Source organism: Hippocampus bargibanti, linkage group LG12 (genome assembly GCF_051943395.1).
Source record: "Hippocampus bargibanti isolate YZ-2025 linkage group LG12, ASM5194339v1, whole genome shotgun sequence".
In the NCBI taxonomy this organism is placed as follows: Eukaryota; Metazoa; Chordata; class Actinopteri; order Syngnathiformes; family Syngnathidae; genus Hippocampus; species Hippocampus bargibanti.
Window position 1 is genome coordinate 11,268,323 of NC_142745.1, and position 22,943 is coordinate 11,291,265.

At 38.6% G+C, this 22,943-nt stretch overlaps 3 protein-coding genes across 4 annotated transcripts; 1 reads left to right on the forward strand and 2 right to left on the reverse strand.

Moving 5' to 3' along the window:
* Window positions 1–1,660: 1,660 nt before the first annotated feature.
* Window positions 1,661–10,780, reverse strand: zmynd10 (zinc finger, MYND-type containing 10). The gene is made up of 12 exons (XM_089010891.1): window positions 10,071–10,780; window positions 9,108–9,216; window positions 8,919–9,035; window positions 8,287–8,340; window positions 6,624–6,776; window positions 6,456–6,544; window positions 5,388–5,482; window positions 5,117–5,289; window positions 3,234–3,359; window positions 2,250–2,371; window positions 2,012–2,137; window positions 1,661–1,945 (listed from the first exon to the last, which is right to left on the reverse strand). Exons 1-12 carry the CDS (start codon window positions 10,157–10,159, stop codon window positions 1,840–1,842), a joined length of 1,359 nt encoding a protein of 452 aa, XP_088867017.1. The 5' UTR covers window positions 10,160–10,780; the 3' UTR covers window positions 1,661–1,839.
* Window positions 10,781–10,934: 154 nt separating this feature from the next.
* On the reverse strand, window positions 10,935–15,639 carry nprl2 (NPR2 like, GATOR1 complex subunit). Its single transcript, XM_089010892.1, has 11 exons — window positions 15,124–15,639; window positions 14,675–14,766; window positions 14,426–14,594; window positions 13,697–13,805; window positions 13,144–13,280; window positions 12,544–12,641; window positions 12,202–12,238; window positions 11,885–11,978; window positions 11,514–11,631; window positions 11,266–11,408; window positions 10,935–11,185 (listed from the first exon to the last, which is right to left on the reverse strand). Exons 1-11 carry the CDS (start codon window positions 15,193–15,195, stop codon window positions 11,118–11,120), a joined length of 1,137 nt encoding a protein of 378 aa, XP_088867018.1. The 5' UTR covers window positions 15,196–15,639; the 3' UTR covers window positions 10,935–11,117.
* A 288-nt stretch (window positions 15,640–15,927) lies between these two features.
* Window positions 15,928–21,716, forward strand: hemk1 (HemK methyltransferase family member 1). Of its 2 annotated transcripts, none has more exons than XM_089010090.1 (11): window positions 15,928–16,154; window positions 16,802–16,975; window positions 17,049–17,140; window positions 17,224–17,317; window positions 17,866–17,982; window positions 18,532–18,596; window positions 18,697–18,746; window positions 18,925–18,958; window positions 19,048–19,143; window positions 19,330–19,440; window positions 20,479–21,716. In XM_089010090.1, exons 1-11 carry the CDS (start codon window positions 16,092–16,094, stop codon window positions 20,537–20,539), a joined length of 957 nt encoding a protein of 318 aa, XP_088866216.1. In that variant the 5' UTR covers window positions 15,928–16,091; the 3' UTR covers window positions 20,540–21,716. The 2 variants fall into 2 exon arrangements, with proteins under 2 accessions (XP_088866216.1, XP_088866215.1); XM_089010089.1 differs by having other exon boundaries at window positions 18,853–18,958; window positions 20,479–21,709.
* Window positions 21,717–22,943: the final 1,227 nt, after the last annotated feature.

Genomic DNA, 22,943 nt, shown 5'->3' on the forward strand with positions numbered 1-22,943 from the left:
TCTCTGCTGGCTTAAAAATATCACGGACCGATGTATATATTTTGTCCATGAAACCTTATTAAATCATTCCAAATTGTCTTTCAGCTTCCTTTCATTAGTTTTCCCCTATTCCACTGCTTCCAGACATGTTTTCGGAGTTAAGCATTTAACCAATCACAATTCAGCCATCATTTGTTGCCAGGGTCAAATATCGATGAAACTGTTGCCTTAACCAATCAGAGTTCGAGTTGGCAACCCAAGGCCTGCTCGAAGGCACTGGAAACGTCAGAGCCAATCATAGTATCACTAGCCGCTAGTGATAAGAGCATATTGGCCAGAGCTAGCATAAGCAAGCTGCATAAGCAAATAAATTGTGTCGACTTAATCGCAGTTTTGTTAACTCACAATAGTTGGAGAATAAATTTTTGTTGGAGATTTACTATTAAAGCCATTTGAAGACGGACTTTTCAAGAAAAAATTGATATCATTAACATGATGTATGTCAACACAAATCATATGAATGAATTTGCCCACAGCCATTTCACACAGAGCACGACTGAGTTCTCAGGTCAAAACAGTTAAGAAAGTCCATTATAGCCCTTAGAATGGAAAGTACAGAGTGACCCAAAACGATGCGTACCCACGAAAATATCGATTGTGGCTCTGATTAAAAAGCTATTTATTTCAAATTACAACCACACATTATTCAGTTTATGGAAGACCATTTACCAGAGTTTCAGCAATTTCTGTCAATTTTTAGTCAATCCCAAGATGTGTTCAAAATGTCCACCATTTTGTTGCAAGCAAAATTGTACGCGTCTGACAAAGTTGTCAATCACTTTGACACACTCCTCTTTCGGGAGAAAACATTGCTGCAGTCAGGGACTCCGTAGGACGCATTTTTTTGGGTCACCCTCCCGAAAGAGAAGTGTGTAAAAGTGATTGACAACTTTGTCAGACGAGTACGGACGGGTTTGCTTGCAACGAAATGGTGGACATTTGGAACACATCTTGAGAAAGCCACAAATTGACTAAAAATTGACAGAAATAGCTGAAACTCTGGTGAATCGTCTTCCATAAACATTAAATATGTGCTTGTAATTTGAATTACAAGCACAATTACAATCACAATGGAATTAATTTGATTTAATTACTCATCCAGTTATGAATGATTCAAATAGTTCTGAAGAGGAAAGCATAAATGTTTGCAATCGATTAAAGAAGTACTTCCGTATCAATTGAGCCATCAGGACACCAATGTAGCGTCCCAGAAAATGCACAAGATGTCTGCAACACACAACGATTCACCATCACGTTATTTATGTGTTTTCCTTCTAATTTAGCCATCAACACGGATCAACACTACGTTTTCAGACCAAACAAAGTACCCAAAATGCATTGTGTGTCGCTTTCTTGGTCAGGGGCGTTCCAGACGTGACGTCAGGTCAGGCATTGTCATCAACTCGAAAACAAGACTTCCTGAATATTCAGCGCGAGTCTGAAAACGTAAAATATAGCTATATGCCGTGGAATTTTTGTAAAATACACTCAGTAGAAGTCATTTGAAATGATTTTACAAATTATGGACAGAACTTGTCCGGAGGCGTCGGTTCTCCTTTAATGTGACAAGGCAACGGATGTGCAAGTTAAAAGAAACCAAAAAAATCTTTTTAAATTTTAAAATTTCTTCCAGAACAGAAGAAACAGTTTATTAAACATTAATCAAGAAGTTGTTGACAAACACATAACAATTGAATAGTCCCAATCAGAACTATATATTTTTAAGAGATCACCTCATAGATATTCAATAGGATTTAAGTCTGCGTTCTGAGTCCATTTGTAAACCCTCTTTTTAGTTCATCATTCTTTGTTGTGACAGCTCAGTTCAGCCTGAGTCCTCTTGTTGGCTTCCATCATGAGCTGGCAGGCCTTCTTGTGTTTTGGCCAGTGTTTCACTTGACATTCTCTGAAAATGAAAGATGAACGCAGGTGCCATCATAACACAACTATCAACAAATGTCGATGGCCTTACCTGTGACAGTACCACTCCCCCTGACATCTAGAGCATCTTTTCGGAGCGTCCTTCCCACAACAGCCACACTTTGGCTTCTCTGGAAGTAAACTCTCCATCACGTCCAGATTGTATGTCTGAGCCAACCTAGTCCAAGACAACCATTATTCGTGCCCATGTAAAGGAAAGTCGTTACTTTTCATTTCCTTGGAATTGTTTTTTTTGTTGTTTTTTTGGGGTGGGGTGGGGAGTACAGTACCTCTGTGCCTGCAACCTCAGGTCTTTTTCAGAGGCGTTGAATGTTTGTTTGACTTGATATTTGGCGATGGCCTTCCACTTACTGGAATTCTCAGTCATAATGTGGTTCCACATTTGAGGGATCTACACGTGAAGAGAAGCGGAAGAGGAAGGTGAATAGCATTTTCACAACCCCGCTTTGTTCAGCGGAAAGGTTGGTGCTGTTGGACACCCCGTGCCGAGAAGTAAGGACTGTCAGCGCAGAGCGCCAATGCGTATGTGGAACTGTCGCGGCTTGGAATTGAGGCGGATTTATGTGGGACAGGCCTTGTTAAACAATCTCTTTTTATCAATGGATGTTCCAGCTTCATGTTTGCTTTCAACAGTTAGCTTGTGGCAGACGTGCACATTTCACCATGACGTCCCTGATGCACTGGTGAAAAGGACATTTTGATAATCTCCTCTTTCACCTAAAAGTGCATCATACAATAAGGAGGGTGCAGAAAGTGCTTAAGATTGAATTGTCTGTGTCTTTTGTGTTGTATATCATATTGTTTGTTATTTAGTTTTTATGTTCTTTTGACATTCAAGATGGCGCCGCAAGCCTGGCTGTCTTTACAGCAGGTCCTGTATTTTATTTTTCTACTTCTTCCTTTCCTTTCCTCATACCTTCATCACTTTACTGCTGTGAAATGTAAATTTCTCCACAGATAGACTAATAAAGGTTAATCCAATCCAATCCAATGTTTCATTTAGAATGAAGTAGAGTATTATCATGCTAATATATCGCTTTATTTGGGGGGGGGGGGTGAAAATAATTGATACCTTCTAAAAAAGTTTATAATTGCCCATAGTTTCCTTTAGATAACACCAAAGGATTACCTTTTTTAAAAATCTAAATCAATTTCTTCAACTCACATCAAATCCTTTGCAACAACATGCCAGGAGATGGCAGCAAAACATAATTTTGGGCCATGTATTCCAAACGGTATCACTCCTAACGTACCTGCTCTAAAACGAGTTCCTTCTTTGGAGGTTCAGGTTCTGTAACTGCCAGATGAGCCAGGACGCGCTGGAGCTCAGCCAAGTTGGGAAGCTGGTCGATTAACACTTCAGTCAGGAAACTGCGCAGCTGTGAAATATAAGAGGAGGGACTATAGTGTAAAAGCCGACATCATCTACACAAACACGACATGGAACACTAGATAGAATTAGGAAGTTGGTGGTGACAGTAACAAAGTTTGTCTGTTTGTGTCATCAACAGGAAGTGGCTGAAGATGCGTATACTCCTTGGTCAAAAGAGTTTTGAGAAAGCAAACAATGCTCCCAAAGTCATGAGATAAACAAGTGCATTTTAATCAATCTGAATATTGTGTCAATATATCTCAGTAGTTTGAAAAATCTCTTATTTATGAATAAAGGTGCAACGCTGACAAAGTACAAATAAAATACAAGAACCCAGAATAAAATTAGAAAAACAAAAAGAAAAAAAGAATACGTAGAAAAACAACAAATAGGAGCTGCTGTAAAGGCAGCCACTTTTTACGGCACCATCTTGAAGTCAAAATAAATAATATGACACAACACATAAGACCCAGACAGTTACCGTATTTTCCGGTGTATAAGGCGCACCGGAGTATAAGGCGCACCCCCAATGAATGGTGGATTTTCAAACTTTTTCCATATAGAAGGTGCACATTCAATTAATGAAAACAGTTTTCCAAATATAATGTGTAAATATATATTTTTTTCCAAATATAAGGCACACCACATTATGAGGCGCTACAGTAGAGGATGGGGTTACGCACTACTTCTTCTACAGGGGAAAATGGAGTCGGTGGCTACTGACAGTAGTTGCGAGACCTGTTGTGGCTCAATATGACTTCACATATAAGGCACACCTGCGTATAAGGCCCAGGGTCATCTTTTGAAGAAAATCAAGGCTTTCGGGTGCACCTTATACACCGGAAAGTAAGCTATTAAATCTTAACCAGTTTTATGTACCATCTTTGTTGCATGAAGCAGTTATAGATTGATAGATGTTGCTTCACCATCTGTGCTCAATTATCCATTTCTTCCAGAGGAAAACAATACAATACAATAAATATTGATTTATATAGCGCTTTAACAACAAATATATATCTACGGATCAACGGCTCAGATCTGTAAAAACCAGCATAATAATAATAATAATAATAATAATAATAATAATAATAATAATAATAATAATAATAATAAAGCGCCTTTCAAAACTCTCAAGGTCACTTTACAGTCACAGGATATGATTTTCTGTGGGTGAGGAGCGGCAGATACACGCGCCAGCTTTCACTCAACCCTGAAATAGATAGAAAGCTAGCTAGTTAGCTAATAAATAGCTAATCAAAGTCAAAGTCAGCTTTATTGTCAAATATGCTAATATGCATGACATACAGCACAGATGACACTACTAATAGACTAATAGATGGATAACAGATCGTCCATTAGATAGCTAGCCAGCTAGGTAGCTAGTCAGCTAGATAGCTAATAAAAAGCTATAGCTAACAGATAGCAAATCGCTATTATTATTATTATTATTATTATTATTATTATTATTATTATTATTATTATTATTATTATTATTATTAATAGTAGCCTAATCCTAAAATAAATACAGAGGGTTTTGTCAGGAAGGCCATCCGATGTAAAAGCTTGACCAAAACAATCAAAATCAAACCGCTGAACATGGGGACACTGATTCGCTATGGCAAACCCCAGAATGGAAAAGCCGAAAGGAAAAGAAGATCAATGAGTTTCACTTTACTATGGCTTTTACTTTCTACCCCAAAAGCAGGGGAACTTGAGTGATATTATAGCAGGCATAGAAGGCATCATTCATTTGAAATACGTTACCTTTAGAAGCTGACTCTTATTGAAACTGTTGAAGTCATATTTTCGCTGGCAGTCTTCTTTAAGGAGCAGATTGTACAGCGAAATCCAGACTTGCCCATCCAATTTGGTCATCTTAAGGCGGTCTTCCTCCGGTATCCTCTGCCATTTGCCATTGATGTACTTCTCCGTGTCGCCTGCGTGGGGATGGGGGGTAGATAGTGAGCAAGAGTATATGGATGGGTAGACTAAAAGAGGAAGGCTACATCCAAAAACGGGCGTGATAACGCTTAACCTGCTGTGCGGCGGCTCCACGGGCAGCACTCGATCAGGCGCACCAGTAAACAAGGCACGTTATGTGTGCAAAGCATTCGGTTAATGGCGCTGATACTGTCAACAGAAAAGGACACAGGCCTTATTACAAAAGAGTAAAAGGTTTACGTACAGGCGTGTGTTAATGATAGAAAATAGACAGAATAGAAGTTATCATATTTAAAAGTTTCAAGGTTAGTTGGCGGCCGAACACAAGGCCCACAATGGAAGCACAGAAAAACCTGGGGTCAATCTGTGGTGAACAGACACAGCCTGTTCAACTGTCATGTAGGAGACCTGGCCTAGGACTAATTTAGGACTTGGAAAACTCCACAGGAAGAGTTCATTAGCCAGGTTACAAATCTATCAGTTCTGGTCTACAGCGCAGAGTGCCGATGCGTATGTGGAGATGTTGCGGCTTGGAATTAAAGTGAATTTACGTGGAACAGGAGATGTGAGACAATCTGTTTTCGTCAAGGAATGCTACAGCTTTGTGTTTGCTTTCAACATTTAGCTTGTAGTAGATGTGCACATTTCAACATGACTTCCCTGATCCACTGGTGAAAAGGAGGCTTTGATGCTCTCCTCTTTCATCTACAGCTGCTTCATACAACAAAGAGGGTGCAAGAAGTGGTTAAGAATGAGTGACTATCTGTGTCTATGTGTTGTCATATTATTTGTTATTTAGTTTTATTGTTCTTTTGACTTCAAGATGGCGCCGCGAAAGTGGCTGCCTTTCCAGCACCTCCTGTATTTTGTTTTTCTACTTCTTCCTTTCCTTTCCTCTTTCTTTCATCACTTTGCTGCTATGAAATGTAAATTTCTCCACTGCGAGATGAATAAAGGCCAATCCAATCCAATATTTTATTGAAAATGCACAATTATGTGATTATTATTCAAGGCTCTATAGAAAATGCATCAAAATTAGTAACTTCTATCTCATATACAAGTTTGAGGTGCCTGATCTGATCTTTATTTTAAAATGTAAATTATTATCGCAAAATGTTGACCAATAAGCTCTTTTATGGACACAAACGGTCCTGTACAGTACCTGTCAGTGTGGTCAGTGATGTAGCGCAGCACTGATAAAGCCTTTAAGGAAATGTCGAATTCCAGCTCAGCAGCTTGAATCTGCAACTCCTACGAAAGAAACAAAAGAGATCACCTTGATTTCATCACTAGATGTGACCTTAACTGACCTTAAATATCACTTGTTTACCTCTTTTGAGGACAGAAGCGCCTCCCCGGCCAACTTGTGGGTTTTGTGAGATATGTTGTCGTGGTTACCGCTGTTGGCGGCCACCAGGGTGAGCTTCCTGTGGCAGTAATCCACCAAGTCAAGAATAGAGTCGTCGCTAGCCTCGCAGGAGTCCTACACAAAAAATGTCAAATTGTTTGTGAAGCTGGCAGTTTTTCCCTTCCACCAGGGGGCAGCATTTCCTTTTTTTCATGTTAGCGCTTTTTTATAGCTTCAGCTGTTGTTAAAGCGCTATATAAACCAATACAGTGATAACTTGGCTTATGAACTTAATTGGTTCCCCTAGAGAGTATTTAAGGTGAAAAGTGTGTATCCCCCAAAAAAATTTCCCATAGGAAACCATTAAAATGAGAATAATCCGTTCCCAGGTCCCCATAAAACAGAATTTTCTACTTTCTAATTTACTAAGCCTTAAAACTACACAAAATATACATTATTTTATGTATAATAAATGTGCTATGGTTTTATAATTAAAGAAATAAACTGTACAGTATAATAAAGTCGTTTCATTTACCTTTGTGATGGTCGTTGATGGCTTGATGGAATGGAGTGGCCGGTTTCATCAGCATTAAACACTTGATGAGGAACATAGCCTTCTTCTTTCACGCTCTTGAGGAATGATCCCTTGTAGGTGCTTTCTCTGTGATTATATCTAGTTCCTCATCAATTGTGTTCTGTTTAGCTGGGTTGATTGCTTTTTGCATCAAGTGTACAGATTTCTCCACTGTGAGACTAATAAAGGCATATCCAATCCAATCCAATCCAGATGGCTTGTGCGGGTTGTTTTAAGAGCCTGATTGATGGGATATTTTAACCTTGCAGTCTAAACTCTGCCTTTGAACTATCAAAGTTGAAACTCTCTCACTGTCGTCTGCCTGTCTTTTTAATGTTTAAACCATCTCCCCTCACTGCTGCGTTCTTGACCAATCATGTGGCTTTAACCGAAGACTGGGGTGGGCAATAGAGGACAAAAACAGTCGGCTGCCATTTTGTTGTTAGAAGAACAGTCTCGTTCGCGAACGACACATCACTCATTGAGGCAGCACAGTGTACGAAAAAAGTTTGTATGCCACGGTAAAATTTTCCTAAATTTAACGTTCGTAAATCAAAAAGTTCGTAAGCCAAGGGGTTCGTAAAACCGAGGTATTACTGTATGTATGTATAGCATCGTATTTTTGGACAGCTGCCCTCAGTTCAAGCTCATATAACCCATATAATATCCACACCCATATAACTTAGGAATTAACTTTTTTTCTGATGAAGGAAGAGAGTTTAAGGTTTCTTACGTTGCATTGAATGTTTATGTTGTCCTATAACTCAATATTGTGTGGGTCTGGGAATTCAAGTGACAATGACGAAAACCCTGGCACTGGAGTGGACACAATTCTAAATCTAGCCACATCCCATTTATAGGAGGCTATGAACACTTGTGCAACTACATTATACCAGCTATTTATTTTTAGGACATCTTTTGAAGTATTTTTTATTTTTTATATCAATTGAGTCATACATGCTTGTAGGTGACATATATGTTTTGAAATAGTTTGTCTCTGTCCCATTTTTTTATAGAAATAAATGGCATTGAAAGTTTATATCCATAATGATGCTGCACTAAGGCACTGACCTTGTGAAACATGATGGTCTCCAGCAAGTTGATGATGGTGGCTTCATGGTGGATCTGGGAGGAAGACAGAAGAATCTTAATAAAACTGATTTCTTGCATCCCGAATGATTTCACCATTAATCAACGGACTAAGACTCAGAGGGCTGCAGTTGCAGGTGTTGAGAAAGCACGACATGAAAACTGTAAAAATTTATTGCATTCTATGAATGTAAATATTAACTCCTTTACTACCATTCCCATATTTATTCGGGAATTGAAAATATGACGTACAGCGCCATTCCCAAATTTGTTCGGATTTTGTTTTTTCATGCTTGGGTGCCGATACAGGGTTGGCCATGGCCTCTGGCAATGTTTTTTCCCACCAGGGGGCAGCAGGCAGCATTTCCCTTTTTTCCTATGTTCCCGATTTGTTCCAGCTTCAGCTGTTGTTAAAGCGCTACATAAACCAACATGTATGGATTGCATTGTATTTTGGACAGCCACCCTCATTTCAAGCTCATATAACTCCAGACTCATATCATTTAGTAATCTCCAGTTAACGAGTTAACGATACACATAGTTCATTCTTAGAAAGTTATTCTTGGAATCACTTTGATTCAGACTCATGATGAATTGCATGACGATGCACTCACCACCATGTAAAGAGGAAAAGTGTTCTTTGGTGTGAAGTCCTGCAGTTGGCATAAAATGGGGAATATTTTTTGCTTCCACACTTCGGTCAAGATCATCTCATGCACCAGTACTGAGATCTGCAAAAGACATTCCTGAATCGTAAACAAAAAGAATCAACCTTTCTATTCAACAATGAGTTCGTACATCACCTTTCCGTGAGACACTAGCATCTCCTTGATGTACTCATTCAGTGTGGCAGAAGCACTCAGTATAGCCTGCATGTTGAGCTTCTCAATGTGCTCATGTTGTCTGAACCACCTAGGAAAGGAGAACATATTAAAAACTCATAAAAAATCACTGTTCTGCTGTTTCGGAACCACTTTAACCCTCATATTATGTAAAAAAAAATATGTTGGTTATGTTGTGGGTCATTTTTACACTTATGTAAAAATCCACTCAAGAAAGTCAAATAATAGGTGACATTAGCAAACAACTGTTTCTGAGAGGTTATAAACATCCTTGAAAAGAGAGACAGCATATTTTGGATCCCATTGGGATATTTTACTACTATTTCGAAGAAAGGAAACGTAAATGCAAGTAAAAATTATTCAAATGCTCATTCATGCCAGTCTATTCCATTTTACGTATTATGCATGCGCGGACACGATTTAAGATTCTTGAAACTTCACTGTGGGGAAAATTAAGTATCTTTGCAGCAAGAAGAAAAGAATGACCGCAGAGGATACAGTGGTGATGAAGTGAAGAGTGTCACAATTTGTGCTTTTCACAAGTATAAAAAAGTATTACAAATATGTAATGGGGATTCATGTTCATGCCAATTACTGATCATGATTCACTTATGATTGGATAATAATCCTGATGCTGAATTTTAAGGACTTCATTTTGCTCAGGGAACAGGAACTTTTTCTCACATTAAAATTTTGTATTTGATGACAAGCATGAACATGAAAACTATTACAGGTCATTCTTTTTTTTTTTGGGGGGGGGGGCGCCAAATTATTAATATTGAGTAACCGTATGTGCACGTGACAGTTCAATTGGCATTACGACTATGAGGGATCATGTGAAAAATTGAGCATCCAAATTGAGAACTGGCTGTTTCTAGCCACTTTTACAGCTAACACTAGCTAGTTAATTCGACTCGAATTTACCTCGTCGAGCCCACGTCTTTAAGAGAAAAAAATTCCAAACTTTCTATGAACGCCTCAGCCTCCACTGGCAACAGCACCGAACCGTCCATTTTGGTGTGGTTGACGTCTCCAGTGTAAACTGGTTAATTACGTTGTATTGGGTTTGCTAGCGACTGCGGTCAGTCGTTCGTATCAGTGTCGTTTGTTGGTCGTCATGGCAGCAGCGTAAAAGCGACGGCGCAGTACCTCTGTAAACGTCACTAAGAGGCGCCACATCACAAAGATGTGGAATTCTAAACTCACAATTCATCCGGGATAATTCAAGAGCCGAATCTCAACTAAACTAGAGACTTCGCAAAATGAAAGAATAGTAATTTCACCAAAGTACAAATTATAATATATATAATTAACAATTAATGAGGAAAGAAACAGATTAATGCATTTGAAAATGAATTCATCTGTTCATATGAACCCGCTCGTCGTAAATGGGTGAATCCATTTACACACGTAAGATCGCCACGTTGTCCACATTCATCAAAAATCATGTGTGTAAATGTTTTTACCTTCCAAAAATTGAAAATAAATCGTCTTGCTTTATTTAACTCCGCTGAATTTTACCTGTATTTTCTTCAGCAATAAATTTTTAATGAATTAACACTGTAGAGAGAGATGTACTAACCGCTACGGCTGCATTCCGCTAACACATATATCCGTATTTTCCGGTATATAAACCCAAAAGCCTTCATTTTCTTCAAACGACGACCCTGCGCCTTATACGCAGGTGCGCCTATATATTATATATGGGAAAAGTTTGAAAATACACCATTCATTGGGGGTTCGCTTTATACACCGGAAAATACGGATTTAGAAGAAAAAAAACAAGAGTTTTAAAATATTTTCATTCATCATCATCATTTGTTTTGTACACAAATATTTCATCTTGAGCAGGTGTTTTTTAAGTTTTTTTTCTATGGTGAATAACTGTCCTTTGCTGGAAAACATCTTTGGTTGGGCGACTCTTCATTTGTGAATCAAACAGTTCTCTTATTTATGATGGCACATGGAGTATCACTTCCAGCACACAACAATATTGGGATCATTCTCCATACGCTCATCCAGCTCCTTATAGCTGACACCTGCAAAGTGAAAAGAGCATCATGAGTACGTACACCATCTGTTTGATTTCCCCTCAGTGAGTCACAAAGTTAATACTTGCCAGTCTTGCAGCAGATCTCATCATAGCTGTGACAGCCCGTGGAGAAGCGAGGTGGCCTGCTCCGCTCGTCGCGCGTCACCTTGACTGGATATTTCTGCAGCCGTCGGATCAGAGACTTCATAAGGCCAAATTGAATCAGCCTCCTGAAATGGTGACCACATGACAGACCTAAATCTCATCTGACCTTGTCTGTCGTGTGACATCATGTTTATTTTATTTTTTGTTTGTTGTCCCCGTGAGCCACTGACCTCTCGTCAACTCTCTGCAGCTGCTGTGAATAGCGGGAACAGAGGTCGCGGACGGTGGTTCCTGGACTCAGACCGCAGTATAGCTGGAACACATCTCGAACACTTGGACGCTTTTGACCTAATGGTAATGACAATATCCAGTACAATTAACATAAATACAGCACTCCATTGAATAAGGCGCACCCACAATGAATGATGGATTTTCAAACCTTTTCCATATATAAATAAAGCTAACCTTCAATGAATGAAAAAAGTTTTCCAAATATAATATATGAACATATAAATGTTTTCCAAATATAAGACACACCACATTATACGGCGCTACAGTGCGTTATACGTTACAATCTTTGTAAATTTTTTGGCTTGTTTACCTTGCTTGGTGACGTAGTTTAAACATTCCTCCTGGATGAGTTTATCATCGATCAGGCTCTGCACTTTGGGGGTGGTACAGTAAACATTGGAGTACTAAAAGAGGGAAAATAATAGAAAAAAAACATCGCTACAACAACAAAAATAGATAGTCAACATATTTTAATGTCTGCATGAATTTACTTTTCAATGCAAATGAATATGCAATGATTTGTCTTCATTCCATGTCAGTTTTCCTAACTCCAAAACAACAGAAACACAGTATGTACTACAGTATATAAAGTCATAGTATCAGTGATGATTTCAATTTCTAGAGTACCTGGAATATGGACACTAAGGTCACGACATCATAGTACCTGAAAATAAAACGGGAAAATATACAGTATGCATGTCAACTTGTGGGAGTCAGTGAAACACATAAATGGAACAGTGAGTGATGATCTTGGCAACGTATAAAGGAATCAAGTTACTAGACTTGTTACAACTGTTTATTAAACTAAGACCCCCCCCCAATAAAAATAAATCACAACAATGTTTACATATACATAGCTAGCTAGCTCGTTCGATAGCTAGCTGGTTCAATAGATAGCTCGCTCGCTCGATAGCTAGCTCGCCCGATAGACAGATAGATTGATTTATTGATTTAGCGAAGTGTACTTACAATAGATTCTGCACAGCAATACGAACTATATTCAACTCCACGTCCGCTTCCGCTGAGATTTTTTGCACATGTCGAAAGCCATCGATGTAGGGTAGAATCTGAAGGCGGAATAAAGAAGACGACTTCCAACATCTAGAATGATCACAGTTGCAATGGCAGCTTTACAACACCACATTATCAGTGCCTCATTGTCGGTCGTGAGCGCACGTATATCATGGAGAAAGTGTGTGTGTGTGTGTGTGTGTGTGTGTGTGTGTGTGTGTGTGTGTGTGTGTGTGTGTGTGTGTGTGTGTGTGTGTGTGTGTGTGTGTGTGTGTGTGTGTGTGTGTGTGTGTGTGTGTGTGTGTGTGTGTGTGTGTGTGAACTAATAAGCTTCAAACACACCCCTGCAATAGAGCAGGTGAAATTTTCATCCATATGGCTTGACTTTCTGTGTCCGACAATAGCTTCCTCATGCTAGACAATTGTCGTTTTCCAGGAGCTGCCTGTCAACTCTTTGACGATCCCCTTGATCTGATAAGAGGTATTATCCCAACATTTCTTAGTATTTACAGATGCTTTATCTGATGTGGCTCGACATTGGACGTTACACTGGCGCACCTGCTGCGTGGTCAGATCCCACTGAGAATGAATAAAGTGGTCTTTGCTCTGAATGAAAACCGGGACATCATACTCCTGGACGACTTGGGGATCCTTCCGCAATGGGATCAGTTTTAAGTGGATGGTGTTGGATTCATCTTGAAAAAAAAAACAGAGAGAAAAAAAGGCAGTATGATTATCATAAATTCCCCCAAATGTCCTTCAACAGCAATATCCAGACAGATTTGTATTTTCAGTAACAATGTTGCAATCAATCATATACTTCCAGAACTACTTGTACAAATAACAGACTGCTATATTTGAATTTTACCAATGCAGATTTATCATTTGATATAATTGAAAACTTGGGTTGGGACAAAAACTCACCGTCATGCCTGGAATTAGAATTTGTGGAAATTGTATTCAGATGCTCAAAGATTGTACACTATGTTACAATACATATCATAAATCTGCCATTGCTTTTGTGAGAACAAAAAAGTTCAAAGCACATTTGCATTTGCAGAAACAATCAACAATGTCACTTCTGTAAATACGGTATTATATTGAACCGTACCTATGGGTAAGGTGCAGGCCCCAGTAGCGTTGAGCTCTTCCAACAAGGTTGACATGATAGGCAGAAGCTTTTGTTTGCTGTCATCAGTGGATATGAATCCACTCTCCAGCTGCAGCAAACACATGCATGGGGAAACACAGTATTCTGTAAAGGTTGGTTTATTTTTGCGAGTATACAAATACATGTAGTTGTGTCTTTGGAAAGATTTTGCCAAATCGTGGACAAATTATTTTGTTGTTTTAGGGGTGCTTACCCCCCCCCCCCCAAAAAAAAAAAAAAAAAAAAAAAAAAAAAAAAAAAAAAAAAAAAAAAGAATGCCATTGACTCCATTTCATAATTATTAGCATGGGTGGAGTAACTAAGGACCAATATCTGATTATGCTGATGTTTAACAGTATCAACAGCAAAACAACAAAAGTACTTTCTTCTCAGAAAATGATTAGCTACTTCCCTGGAAGTTTTGCATATCCTTTTTCTACAAAGCTGCGGTATATCAAAAAAAATCCCAAAAGAGATGACTTTGTCAACAAAGGCAAACATTGTCAAGTTCACTGACTTCTGGCACCGGCAACAGGAGAGGGAGGGTTGTGACATTTTTCCAGCACAGTTGAGTCAAAAAAGATGATAATACCATATTTTCCGGTTTGTGGCTCACATCTTTTCAGAGAAAAGTTTAAATTACAAAACCCATTACACTATACTGAGGTATAAATATATAAACTATCTTACCTCCAGTGTGGTGAGGTATCCAGACAGCTTTTTGACAATCGGCTCGAGGGCACACGTGTTAGTTTGTGCATCACAAACAAAGCCCAAATTAAACAAGAGTGCGTTTCGGCTGTACTTCTTATGTTCGATGCACACTGGACACCCGATTAACTTTTTGCCCATCGCTGTGCTACAGGGAGGAAAACAGGATGACTATGCATCACACAGTGACAGAACAAATGCATTGTAATAAAACAATCAACTCCATACACTGTTATTAATTTGTTCTGCAACTCCTGTTTGGTAATAATATAAACTTGAACCGTGTCGAAGAGTTCCCGTGAAATGTACTCTTCCGGAACCTGTAATAAAACAAGAGATATAATCAAATATGTTTATTGCATTTCACTGCACACTTTGAGCAGTACATTCAAATGATCAGCTCATCAACAAGCGTTGAAGAAGCATAATAATGAACCTGATAATTTGAATCAGGAACCCAGCGGTGGCTGTTTTAATAGACTCAACAAATACATACGTTGAATTCAGTTGAGAAATATACAGGTTGTCTGACAGAAAAAAAATGGACATAAGGCGGGACAGAAAGACAGATCCAGGGGAAATTGATTTTAATGACAGAACGGTCAGCACAACGATTGATAGAACGATAGATGGATAAATTGATTTTGTATTTTACTCACCAATAATGTTTCACTCACCTGATATGTTATTTTGGGACCCAAAGTCGGGTGAAATTCGCTAAAGAATATGCACTCTATTCGAGAATCCATGGCTATCACGCACCTGGCACTGAGTGTTTATTACTTGTACGCAATTAAAAAAAAGCATTTCAAAAATATGTTCGATACTTTCTTTTTAAATTAGCTGGTGAGCTAAGCTTGTTTCGACGCGAAAATTACAATATCACAATAAGAAATATCAGTACAACAACATACATGCATCATAAAAAGTTCGCTGTTGTACATTTTTCAAACACTATTTGACTTTTGCTACTGCACCAAAAAAAACATTTTGCAGACGTACCACGCATAGTTGGGAAAACAACGATGACGCATTAAATGTATCTCGTAAAACATCAAAGATTGAACATTTTAGTTTTAAATGTATTTACAAAAATTAACGACTACAAAAACAGAATTTTATATTTGTAAAATACAATAGTACTTCATATCTCTATTTTTGTTTTATACTTCAGTTTATCTGTCCGTTAATATTGTTATCGATGTTTTCACGAGTGTCTTTAAATGCAACACTCCTCAAGAGAGCCAGCGCTGCGTAGCCTTTTACGCATACAAACGAGTGACATCAAATTTAACGACTATAAAAAAACAGAATTTTGTATTTGTAAAATACTATAGTACTTCATATCTCTATTTTTGATTTATACTTCAGTTTATCTGTCCGTTAATATTGTTATCGATGTTTTCTCGAGTGTCTTTAAATGCTACACTCCTCAAGAGTGCCAGCGCTGCGTAACCTTTTGCGCATAGAAATGAGTGACATCACTAAATGTCGTCAAGAATTATGCCACTGCGCCGTCCACACCGGTAACAAACCCCGCAAACAACGTGAATGTCAAATAAACGCCACACTAGATGGCTAAAAAGATCGTTATCGTAACGTATGTCTTCCATTCAACCCAATAAGACCCTAAACGGGATGAAATATGTGGAGAAAGTCTGCGATCAAAGGATACTTTTGTTTCGTTGGAAGAAGTGCGGGGTTGAAGGTAAGTGGGTCAAAAACGACATTTTTAATGACTATCTACACTTCACGAATTTATCAAATACATTTTAATTTCGTAAATCTTTAACATATTCATATTGTAAGTAAAGTTAGTATCAAAGCAGAATTAAGGGTCCAAAATATCACGTTTCATAGAAGGAAGGTTTAAACTAAAACGTTGAAGTTAAGTTGGAAAATAAGGATTCTGGCCAAGGTTAAGTTTTGTAAATGGGCTTTCAAATGATGTCGAAGCCAGCATTTGCGTTTCAAGACCGGGTGTTGGATCGTGTGTCAAGACCACAAAAGTGGCAGTGAGCCCCTTTCATTCAAGAGGGATTGCCTTTTTCGATCATTTCATGTTTCTTTCTGTCCTTATTTCATAATTATATGTCATTGTTTTCCCTCTTCCATCATTGCCCCATTCTTCTTTTCCTGTGTCTTCTTTTCATCTTGCTTATCTACTTTTGTGTCACTTAGTGTATACAGTATATTGTATCACCACTAACTAATACTTTGCATTAAACGAGTTGTCAATATGGGTCCAAATATCACATGTGCGTCTGAACAATTTTGCACCACAAATTGTCATGCTGATGTTGGCATGAATAATGGTTGTAAATGTGTTAAATATTTTTAAATCTAATGTTTTAGGAATATTTGGGCACTTGTGCAGTGCGTCCATGCAGTTCCCAGGCGTCACCCTCAGACATATTAAGTGCACGGCAAGCAGTGGATATTTGGAGGACACATTTTGAGTTGAATGGGGTGACTGAACCTGACCTCTCCAGCCGGTACATCATCGCCCATGTGCTCGGGGCTAAAACCGTGAGTTGCGGCTTTTCCTCGATAATCTCGTCGCTGACTGTATGTGGCTCAATTGTCCTTCTGTAACTGTCAGATAGAACGTGTCGAGAAGGTGAAGTTGTCTGCATTTCTCACACGAGAGGAAAGGCAAAAAATATGGAAGCTCTGCAAAAAACGCCTCGCCAGGTCTTGTGTCGATATTGACATTAGATGTACGTATTTTCTCTCCATACATAGTAACTTAACAGTGATATGTATGAATCTTTCAGGATGCCTGTTCAGTATGTGATCGAGGAGTGGGACTTCAGAGATATGACGTTAAAGATGAAGCCTCCTGTGTTCATCCCACGACCTGAAACGGAGGTTTGAGAGAACTCTGAAGCAATGCTGTCATTGATTTACTCATTCAGTGCCATTAATGAATTTATTTGCAAATTGAAAATATGACCTAGGGCGCCATTCCCGAATTAGTTCAGGTTTTATTTTTTCATGCTTGGGTACCGATAAAGCGCCGGCCATGGCCTCTGGCAATGTATTTTCCCTTCCGCAAGGGACAGCATTTCCCTTTTTTCCATGTTAGCGCTTTGTTCCTTCAGCTGTTGTTGAAGTGCGATATAAACTAATATGGATGCATTGCATTGTATTTTGGACAGCCACCCTCATTTCAATCTTATATAACTCCAGACCTATATAATTTAGGAGTTAACTTTTTTATTCTGATAAAAAAAGAGTGTCGAAGGTTTATTACCCTGCATTGAATGTTTATGTAGTCCTAAAACTCAGTATTCTGAGCGTCCTGGAATCTGTGTGACAGTGTGGAATCTGTGTGACATTTTTTGCACATGTCTGACAGTGAATGAGTTAATCGAATTTGGCTCGGGATTCATCACATTTTGTGCGTGTGTGTGCAGGAATTGGTAGAATTGATCCTGAGTGACCTGCAGAGGAAAACTGGCTCACTTCTATGTTTGGAGGTGGGATGCGGCTCCGGTGCCATTTCTCTCAGCTTGCTGAAGCATCTACCAAAGGTTAGCGTTTCACTCATTTATTGAGTGTGAAGCATTCATTTACTGTGTAACACAATTTGTATTCTCATCCATGTTAGCGATTCATAGTCATATTGATCTCAATTATTTAGCTACTTTGCGCCTTGTCGTAGCTATAATTTAAAAAAGAAGCACAATTGCAGGCAATAATAATAATAATAATAATAATAATAATAATAATAATAATACCGCATTTTCCGGTGTATATAGGTCCACCAGAGTACAAGGTGCAACTTCACTGAATGAAAAAAAATGCTTTCCAAATATAATATATAAATATATAACACATTACTCATTATAAGGCACACCACATTATAAGGCAGCTGACTGTAGTTGTGAGACCTGTTGTATCTCAATATTACTTCACATATAACACACTGGCGTATATAAGGAAGAAAATCAAGGTTTTTGAGTGCGCATTGTACACCAGAAAATACGATAATAATAATATGAAAGAAGTCAACATATTCCAATACATAAATAAAAATATTTTTCATATATAATAAACAATAATTGTGTTTTCCATTGCAGCTTAGAGCCATTGCAGTAGACCAAAGCGCGGAGGCCGTGGAGTTGACAAAAGAAAATGCATTCCGGTAACGTGTAATTACTGTCATTAAAATCTGTTTTTGCCTGCATGCATGTCTGTGTTTTTTTTCTCAACATCCATTATGTTGATTCCCATTATTTTGACAGGTTAGGACTTCAGGATAGACTAATGGTTTATCAAGTAGATGTTACAAAAGGTAATTGAACGGTGATCAAAACAATATTCATTGCACACAGGCACACAGATACACACACGTACATGAATTGTTGATAAATGAATTTCTGGTGTGATGTTTTTACCAGATGCCGAGACTGTGTTGAAGCTGTGCAGCAATGTCGCCGTGTTAGTCAGTAACCCTCCCTATCTCTTCTCAGAAGATATGCATTCGCTGGAACCAGAAATTTTGAGGTAATGAACCAAGAGCGAGAAAAGAGCAAATCGATTATACTCTGTTAAACATTTGAGAAACAGGAAGGTCGATTCATTTATGTTGGCAGGTTTGAGGACCACGCAGCCTTAGACGGTGGAAAAGACGGCTTGAAAGTGATCCGCGAGATTTTAACCCTGGCACCCCAGATTCTGTCAGATGATGGGTAATGTCCGGATGTAACCCCCTCCCCCACCTCCCCGCTCCTCACAACCCATGTACGGTTTTGCCCCTAAGCCTTTTTAATAAGCCATGTGCTCGTGTTCTCCACCCCAAAGCTGCTTGTGATAATCTTGTGCAATTCTAATTGCATTTCAATCAATCCTGTGATCTGTTACCACAAAAACAACAGCTGCGTTTACTTGGAGGTGGACCCCAGACACCCTCCGCTCATTCAGCGCTGGCTGGAGGTCAACGGAGAGTGGCTGCGTTTGGCAGAGACATGTTACGACTTCACCAACAGGTCCGTCCACGAAAGTGCCATGCTCAATGCAATGGAGTAATAATAATAATAATAATAATACATTTGATTTATAAGCGCCTTTTAAAACTCTCAAGGTCACTTTGCAGTCACAGGATAAGTTTTTCTATGGGTGAGCAGCGGCAGCCGCACGCGCCAGCGTTCACTTAACCCGGAAGTAACTCAAATAAATAGAAAGCTAGCTAGCAAATAGATAGCTAATAGACAGCTAGCCAGGTTTCCAGATAGCCGTATAACTAATAGATAGGCAGCCATGCGCCAACGTTCACTCAACCCGGAATAACTCAAATAGATAGAAAGTTAGCTAGCTGGCTAATAGATAACTAATAGATAGCTAGCTAGATAGATAGCTAATAGATAGCAAATAGCTAGTTAGCAAATAGATATCAAATAGATATGTAGCAAGGTAGCCAGCTAGATAGTTAGATAGATAGCCAGCGAGATAGCGAGATTATCTGGCTAATAAATAACTAATAGATAGCCAGCTAGAGCGTTAGCCAGGTAGCTAATAGATAGCCAGCCATGTGCGAGCGTTCTTTCAACCTGGAATAACTCAAATAGATAGAAAGTTAGCTGGCTGGCTAATAGATAGATAGCTAGTTAGGTAGTCGGGTAGATAGCTAATTAGCAAATAGATAACAAATAGATATGTAGCAAGGTAGCCAGCTAGATAGCTAGCTCGATAGCCAGCTAGATAGTGAGATTAGCTAGCAAATAAATAACTAATAGATAGCCAGCTAGAGAACTAGCCAGCTAGCTAATAGATAGCCAGCTAGGTAGCCAGCCACATAGCAAGCTAGATAGCTCAAGTGAAGCAACATGATGTCAACAAACCGTGACATGAACAACAACAACAAACTGAGTAGACCTGTGACTGTGCATTTAAATTTCCACCGCAGTAACAATTTTAACTTGATTTTAAAATTCGACACCAAGTGCGCGTTAAGCCCAACGCTGCCTTCCCAGCCGATGTTCACATTTGGAAAGGATGACATTTTTTTTTTTTTGTGTGTTTCCCAGGCCGAGATTTTGCATCCTTCGTCAAGACAAGGCCAACGACCGCAAGCTGCACTTGGGTTGAAAAAAAATGAGATCCTATTATATTGGCTTTACACCAGATCGCCGGAGCCCTTGATGACCAGCTCCCCTCGCCACCTTCCACTCCTGAGCTGGCAAACACACACCGAGCTTGAATCGCTCAATATTCTCCTGTATTATTTCCAGCAGAAATCATCCAAATCAACCCGCTGCAGCGCTTTTTAATCCCCATGCCAAGGTAACACAGAAAAATGCGTATGCCATGGCACAAGAGCGGCTAAAAAGCAGAAGGTAATTACCAAGGCTTTTCTTAGAAGCCTCTCTCTCAGAAATCGTACCCTCCTCCCTGGAAGCATTTTGTAGTTCTGTGAATCGCCTGATGAACGGTCCTCCCCTTTGCCCGTCCACTCACTGACTCAGATGCTGGAGCGCACGCACACATGCAAGCACAATGTGGCCATTACTGCCTCATGCAATCTCGAGCACACACTCCAAGCTCGCAGGAACTAATGGTCTCTTTTTTTTTATTCCTGAACCCGTCGAATGGCTGAAATATTACCCGTATGTCGCCAAAATCCAAACAATCCTCATTTGGGAACAACAGTAAAATTGTCATTGTTCATGTGCCTGAATATCAAAGGATTAAAGTGGAATATTTCCTAGAAATCAGTCAAGCAGTTTTACTATAATCCATTTTAGGACGAAGAAAGGACCAACTCTTCAAGACAAATTATGGGTGCCACAACAGCCCTCGTCACCATATATCTGTGGTGCAATATTTCAAAATAAATGCTTGAATTTCAGACCGAAGAATTTCATATACATATACAGTGAGACCTCAAATTACAAACACCTTATTTTACAAACTTTTCGTCTTACAAACTTCAAATTTATGAAAATTAAACCTTATAATAAGCACTATTTTCATAATACACACCCACCACGGCTGGCGAAGTGATCTTCGGCGGAAGCGCACGACCGAACAGCACCAGAGGTTAAGTTATCAACAGTCCTTATGGAAGGTGACTCTCCTTCCATAAGCCATCAACGACCATCAAAAAGGTAAATAAAACTTTATTTTACAGCGCAGTTTATTTCTTTAATTACAGTCCTCATGTAATGCGCCTCTCTTTCCAAATAACAATTCCCTTTGACCTTCGACCTCCAACGCCATTCCATCAAGCCATAAATGACCATCACAAATGTAAATAAAGTGACTTTATGATACAATGCAGTGTATTTCTTTCATTACAATACAATAGCACATTTATTATACATAGAATAAGGTATGTTGTGTGTACTTTTAAGGCTTATTTAGTTGAAAAGTATATTTTATGGAAACCCGGGAACGGATGATTCCCATTTTAATGGTTTACTATGGGAATTTTTTATTTTAGATACACACTTTTCGCCTTACACACTCTGTCTGGGAACCAATTAAGTTCGTAAGTTGAGGTCTCACTGTACGTAAAGTGTCCTTGAGAGTTTTGAAAGGCGCTTATAAATGAAATTTATTTATTATTATTATTATTATTATTATATTCATATACATGCACGGCCGAGCTAAGGCTGTGGTCAATTAGACCACTTCATATACAGTATATGCGCTGGCATTTAAAAATCTGGGGATCACATATAAATGTCCTTTATAAAAAAAAAAAAAAATTTAGCACATTTTTTTGGTGTGATTAATGTAATGTTATCTTCATTGAGAAAGAAACATTCTATTTAAAAAAACAAGTCAGACATTTCCAAATGAGCCCAAGGTTTTCAATTGTAGTGTATAAACAGTTGTGGCTGTGAGATCAAGAAAAGCAATATTTGGATGGAAAAAAGATTCAAACGAAACTAGGTACCGTATTTTGCAATCGCATGGTCATCAAAGAAAGAAAGAAAATCACAAGATGGTCCCCCTTTCAGTCATTAAAGATATTTTCCGAATAATTGCCCATATTTTACAAATTCTGCCAGTGAATGTAAATTATGCTTTTCTTTCAAAAAGCACGTGGTTTGCGGGTGACATCAAACTTTTGAACGTTCGTGCATATAATACGCAATTCTAAAAACAAATAAAAACCTCATAGGATTTTTTTTTCACCTTTCACCCACAAATCGTACACATGTATGCTCTGGAAAAAATATTCAAATTATTCCTATTAAAATTCCCGACCACCAAAGCGTCACTAATATCCAAATAAACAGAATTGTTTTGTCATTTTCTACCAACACGTATGACAAATTTTTACTCTGAGAACCACCTAAAAAAATACTTGTCTCTCACAAGTACCACTAGCATTATTAAAATTGTATACAGTAGCATATTAGGCCTATGTGTTCATGAAAAGACAGACAGACAGACATTTTATTCCTAAAACACAAGTATTTGATATTATGGAAAAATGAAAAAAAATATTTATATGATAATTTAAGTTTTAATTAAAAAAAAT

Excerpts from the sequence above, each read along its gene's own strand:
- nprl2 (XM_089010892.1), bottom strand. The coding sequence starts at position 15,195 with ATGGATTCTCGAATAGAGTGCATATTCTTTAGCGAATTTCACCCGACT. Across the intron at positions 14,595-14,674 it reads CAGAACAAATTAATAACAGT|CACAGCGATGGGCAAAAAGT; the intron begins GTATGGAGTTGA and ends TCCTCCCTGTAG. Across the intron at positions 11,409-11,513 it reads CTGCAGAGAGTTGACGAGAG|GAGGCTGATTCAATTTGGCC; the intron begins GTCAGTGGCTCA and ends TCACCATTTCAG.
- zmynd10 (XM_089010891.1), bottom strand. The coding sequence starts at position 10,159 with ATGGACGGTTCGGTGCTGTTGCCAGTGGAGGCTGAGGCGTTCATAGAA. Across the intron at positions 3,360-5,116 it reads ATAAGAGTCAGCTTCTAAAG|CTGCGCAGTTTCCTGACTGA; the intron begins GTAACGTATTTC and ends TATATTTCACAG. Across the intron at positions 2,372-3,233 it reads AGGAACTCGTTTTAGAGCAG|ATCCCTCAAATGTGGAACCA; the intron begins GTACGTTAGGAG and ends CTTCACGTGTAG.
- hemk1 (XM_089010089.1), top strand. The coding sequence starts at position 16,092 with ATGTGGAGAAAGTCTGCGATCAAAGGATACTTTTGTTTCGTTGGAAGA. Across the intron at positions 17,318-17,865 it reads TCCCACGACCTGAAACGGAG|GAATTGGTAGAATTGATCCT; the intron begins GTTTGAGAGAAC and ends GTGTGTGTGCAG. Across the intron at positions 18,747-18,852 it reads TCAAGTAGATGTTACAAAAG|ATGCCGAGACTGTGTTGAAG; the intron begins GTAATTGAACGG and ends TGTTTTTACCAG.